General features: G+C 40.8%; 1 protein-coding gene across 1 annotated transcript; it reads left to right on the top strand.

The window, feature by feature from the left end:
- Nucleotides 1-527: 527 nt before the first annotated feature.
- LOC123822079 (60S ribosomal protein L18a-like) lies at nt 528-1058 on the top strand. Its single transcript, XM_045843928.1, has one exon. It carries the CDS (start codon nt 528-530, stop codon nt 1056-1058), a length of 531 nt encoding a protein of 176 aa, XP_045699884.1.
- Nucleotides 1059-5829: the final 4771 nt, after the last annotated feature.

Below are 5829 nucleotides of genomic sequence, written 5' to 3'. Positions count from 1 at the left end.
ATTAAACTCTTTTTTTCATTCTTTGACTTTTATTCCCTTAACTAAACCTTGTTCTATTATAACTTTGTGGAAACATGTATAGAAATAATGCATCAGAGAATCAGATAGTGTCTGCAGACTTTCTTGGTTATGTCACTGCACTGAAACTACCAAAATTCAAGTTAACTCAGGAAGAATCTGTGGATTGTATGGCACTAGCTTCCTAGTCTCATGGTAGAAAGAAACAGAAATAAACTGTAGAATGTGAGATTTTGAGGTCTAGCTTGCCCCTATGTCTATAGACCCCAGCATGTGGTTTGAGACATGGAGGTATGCTCTATGCATATTTGTTGAATTTATTTTCAGTTACAATAAAACCAGCTCTTGAAACCTGGTGATGATCCTAAGTTCCAGATACTCAAAAATTTGCAGGATACTATTCTTCATTTATTGCTCTTTAAATTACCAACATCTTCCTTTTTTGTGCTTGTTCATCTAAATCTTGAACCTAGTCTTTTGTGGGTGGTGGCAAAGACGGAGACAACATGATGAAGGCCTCGGGCACACTGCGAGAGTACGAGGTGGTGGGGTGCTGCCTGCCCACCCCTAAGTGCTGCACACCACCCCTCTGCCGCACGCTCATCTTTGCACCTAACCATGTCATTGCCAAGTCCCGCTTCTGGTACTTTGTGTCTCAGCTGAAGAAGATGAAAAAATCTTCAGGGGAAATTGTCTACTGTGGGAATGTGTTTGAAAAATCTCCCCTTCGGGTGAACAACTTTGGTATCTGGCTGCACTACCCCCGCAGTAGGACCTGCAATATGTACCTAGAGTATCGGGACCTGACCAACTCAGGCACCATCACCCAGGGCTACCAAGACATGGGGGCCCGGCACTGTGCCTGTGCTAACTCCATCCAGATCATGATGGTGGAGGAGATTGCAGCCAGCAAGTGCCGCCAGCCATCAGTCAAGCACTTCCCGGACTCCAAGATCAAGTTCCCACTGTTCCACTGCGTTCTCCTTCATTGCCAGCACAAGCCATGCTTCACCACCAATTGGCCCAACACCTTCTTTTAGATGCAGGGCCTCCTTGTCTCCTAGTCTACCCAATAAACTCCTGGGGCAAAACAAACAAACAGACAGACAGACAGACAGACAAGCAAGCAAAACCTTAAACCCAGCCCCCTCAGATTTTTTTCTCATCCTGGGACCAGGGGTTCCTTATTCACTAGGAGTGAATAGGCAGACATCTATGGAGAAACCTACTTGTTACTATAAAGACTAGGCAAAGGGCAGGTCTGGGGTGGAAAACAACCATGTGCAAGAAAAGAACTGAGCAGAACCGATACTAAATTTGGCAAATTAACCTTAATGTTTTACTACTGAAGATAGGCCAGACAATGACATCCTAGATAAGTCCTTCTGAGATGAGGCCACCTTGGCCCAGTTCTTCAGCTTGGAAGTTCAGAAAGTCTTTAATCTCTGAAGGCTTTCTAGGGCTAATTTAGGTTAATGAAACCCACAAGAGACTGATATATAAGCTGGCATGTTAACCTCCCTGTGTGTGTGTTGGTGGATATTCCTTTGTGGTGCCCAGGGAACTCTGCTCACTAATCAGGGGCCCAGGGAGGCAGAGTCTCTATTCAGATAATTTTTGGGAAAAAATGGAATCAGAGCAAAGGAAGGTGGATGGCCTCCTGGACATGTCATGTCGCTGTGATGCCTGCCATGGACCATTCCTGTTCAGCACCAGGTGGTAGCTCTTGAATGAGAAGAAAATACATGCTCCGTATTCTGTGTTTTTCTCCCCTCCCCTCTACAGTGCTCGAATACAAGAATATCCCCTCCCGCTCCCTGATGTGTACCTTAGCTTCCTCATCTCTCAATGGAAAGAATCATAACAGTACCGGCCTCTCCAGGAGTTAGTACATGCTGAACACTTAGAGTAATGCCTGGTTCACAGTACTACGCTCAAGAAATGATTAGCTATTGTTATTCATATTTTCATTATTACTTTCACAGACTCTTTGCAAGTCATTTTCCTTCCGCTGTAGTAATCTTTTTGGAGGCTTTCTCAATACAAGCAACTAGGTGTCAACTTTCTTAACTGTACTGTCATTCTGGACATTCCCTGAGGCCACACCCCAGTTACCTTGCTTGTTTTGGATGTGTCGAACTTCTGCAGCCTCACATTTACTGCTCACTACTTGCTTCCACAAATGACTCATCTTATTGGCTTTGCATCCTTTTTTGCTAACTGTGCCATTGGGGAATAACAAAGAAGGTTAAAATTCTTAGACAGATAGTTTTGCCCTTATAAATTGAGAAATTCTATATCTGGTTTCCTTTTACTCCATATCTAGCAGACAAATGAAGACCATAACATCCCGACAAAACTTGCACCATATTCTTGCCTTAGTAAAGAGACTGGTTCAGTAGTGTGTCATAGATCAGAAGGAACCCAACAACCGACTGCCCAGGCCACCTCTACTGCACGGTGCTCTGGATACTCTCTTGACTCTCAGCTAGATCTTGGCTCTTTCTGCTCCAGAGCACAACTGCTCCCAGATCTGTGACCCCAATGTCTCTGGCAGTGCTCTGGCCACCTAGGTCACTCCAGCCCTTCCCCTGTCGCACCTCCTATGCTCATCACACCCACCTGACTTGCCCACTTCCGCCTCTGGCTGGTTTGCCCCTCTCAGCTGGCATGTGAACACATGTAGACTGTGTCATATGCTGGTCCCCTTTTCAGAGCAACCAGACACAAATTTGCATAAATAAAATAGATTTCCCCTCCCTATGGATTTATTGTTGTGACTAGGAAGGGCAAAGAGGAAATGGATCTGGGAAGGGTGAGCGAAACATTTAGTATATATTAGCATATTTGACACTTCAGCTTTATGGTGTTTCTCGAAGTCTTAAGTGCATGAATGTAGTAACAATTGAGAGTCAGGGCAATTAGGAGGTGGAAACCCCCTTCCCATTAAGGATGATTAATAAATTGCATACATTAGTAATATTCAGATGAATAATCAATCTGATACAGTGTTATGAAATTTCCTGTTTCAGAAACAGAATCTAATTATTTTTTCAATAGAACTTACTAAACCTGCTTGTTAGTCAGAATTTCACAGCACAAATTTATCAAATTAAATCTATGATAAATGATTAAGTATGCTTATCACTTCTAAAGGGAGCACTGTTGTCAGTTGATTCAGTGTGGACATTTTGTGTGGAAGGGGCTTCTCTATGGTAGTGTTTTAAGTTCTCAGTTCTTCTGGGGGAAGGGAGCATGAGGTACCATTGTTTAATGGGGATAGAGTTTCAGTCCGGGAGGAGGAGAAAGTCCTGGAGATGGAGGATGGTGCTGGTTGCATAACAACGTGAATATACTTAATGCCGCTGAACTGTATGTATGTTAACATAAGTTTTATGCTATGTATATTTTACTACAATACAAAAAGGAAAAGTCATTTTTGCTTGTGATAAAAATTTAAACTGGATAGAAGGATAAAAGAGTAAAGTTTGTCTTTCTGCCTTTTACATCAGTTCATATTCCCATTTCTCAGAGGTAACCACAGCTGATACCCTTTTAGAAATCTGTTATATATTAAGTATATATGTTTATGTAGCACTGTGGTACCATTTTAAAAAATAGATACTGTTGGGCTCTTTGCCTTTATCACTTAATAATATATCTTAAATATATATCAACACCTAGAGTCACTATTTTTAAAAAAGCTTCATGGTATTTCTCCTACTAATACACATTTAACTTCATTTACAATGTAACAACTATGTTTCAGTTAAAATGAATATTGATGTCTTTTTCTGACATCTGGCTTCATTATCTGACTCTATAGTTGTTTCCCCTATTCATTCATTTATTCTGAAAAGATTTTATGAGGTTTCAGTGCAGTTTATGTTATACCCTGGACAATCCTAAGCAGATACTTTTCCTCCAGTGCCAGAAGGAGTTATTCATCTTGATAACTGCATTTCACTATTACATTTGTGTTGATTCAGGTATACACTAAGCACATAAAGTATTTTTTAAATTAGAAAAAATAAATAGACAAAGTCTGGCCTGCTTGTTTATAAACTTGGCTCTAATCTAATCTAGAGTGTTTTGTACACTGGAAGCTTCATGCACCAGCACCTGCGGTCCTCAGTCTTTATCAGATCCCCTGGGGAAGTGGTTCAAAGACCTTCTCCCCACAGCTCATCCTTCCTGATTCCCTTTATTCCAATTCTCTCTCCTTCCCCTCAAGGCTCCTGAGTCCCTTGCTCTTCTCCACTTCTAAGAAACCCCTTCCCTTAGGCATACAGACCCCCTTCTCCTGCCCTGCATACATTTTCTTGGACAGGCAAATGTGTAGGAGGTACAGAAACACTTCTACTACAGATGTGTATATACTGGAGGTGACCCTTGTCCCTGTGATAGAGCAGCATTGCTTTCCCGTAAATACCGCAAGTGCACTGATTGTATTCTAGGACAACATTAGCTCAGCGGTTCACCTGCATATGGGATACTCAGGCTCCCGTGGGGGTGTTTATAAACCCAATCATCCTTTGTTATATTGTTTCTTTGGGAAAAATGTGTTCCAAGTTCTCAGTAATTGACTTGTCAATGAACTTTTGGAATAGAGCCCATCTGTAAGTTGACACTAGCTTGTTCTTTTTCTAATATATATATATCCTTTTTCATTTTTTTTTTCACTTAGATGTCTGTAAAATAAGTCTTGGGAGATATAACATTTTATTGGTAAGAAATATGAGGCATGGATCCAGAATGACTTCTTTAAGGTCATATAAACTAGTTAGTGGTGGATAAATTCTGCCATTGAGTCACTAGACAACTAGTGGTATAAAATAAAATGCATAGACAAAGACACTCACTCAACTCATGCACACACATTGAGTTCCAAATCTGGCCAGCTCTTGTAATGTGCATTTTGTAATGGTTGAAATTGGAATGGATGAGGAAGTGAAGAGGCCAGTAATAAATGTTTCTTGCATTAACAGAAGCTTTGTCTCTCTATTTCAAAGTAAGAGGTGCTACTTAAGGAGAAATGTAATAAGAGAAAATTCATTTGCTTTTGCTGGACATGGTTTTGGACATCATCCAAAACCATGGCAAAGACAAATGTAGTAAGGAAAACCCACTGGGAAAATTCACCCCGGGGAATATATAAAAAGAAAACCACCACAGAAAGTATTCTAAAGAGTGAAAAACAATAATTAAAAAAGAAAGCAGAGGTAGACAGGTGGGCCGGCACCCAAAGGGAGTCATAAATGGTAGAATGAGGGCTGTCAGGTGGGAATTTGTAAGGATGAGGACCTGAGGCTCTGTTAGGTAGACTGGCTTTAGAACATAAGCTTCTCAACACATTGTTTTTACCCTCTTTGTTCTTTTCTTTTCGAAAACAAAACAACATTTTTAAAAGGCTGATTTAGTCAGTACATTTTAGAGTGGAAATAACTACAGTTTTTGAAATGGCAAGGGCTTTATCTGACAAAAACATGTATTTTGATTTTTCTATTTATTTTTCTTTTTAAAAAATTATATTGATTATGCTATTACAGTTGTCCCAGTTTTTCCCCCTTTGCCTCTCTCTACCTAGCACCTCACACTCCCTCAGGCAATCCTCCCACCATTGTTCATGTCCATGTGTCATGCATGTAAGTTCTTTGGCTACTCCACTTCCTATACTGTACTTTACATCCCCATGGCTGTTCTGTAACTACCTACTTGTACTTCTTAATCCCTTACTTCTTCACACATTCTCCCACATCCGCCTCCCATATGGCAACCACCGAAATGTTCTCCTTATCCGTGATTTTGTCT

The sequence above is a fragment of the Phyllostomus hastatus genome, unplaced genomic scaffold (genome assembly GCF_019186645.2).
Source record: "Phyllostomus hastatus isolate PE091 unplaced genomic scaffold, TTU_PhHast_1.1 phas_contig_40, whole genome shotgun sequence".
NCBI classification, from domain to species: Eukaryota; Metazoa; Chordata; class Mammalia; order Chiroptera; family Phyllostomidae; genus Phyllostomus; species Phyllostomus hastatus.
Note: the sequence above shows the minus strand (reverse complement) of the source record. Positions and strands in the feature narration are given on the sequence as shown.

Excerpts from the sequence above, each read along its gene's own strand:
- LOC123822079 (XM_045843928.1), top strand. The coding sequence starts at position 528 with ATGAAGGCCTCGGGCACACTGCGAGAGTACGAGGTGGTGGGGTGCTGC.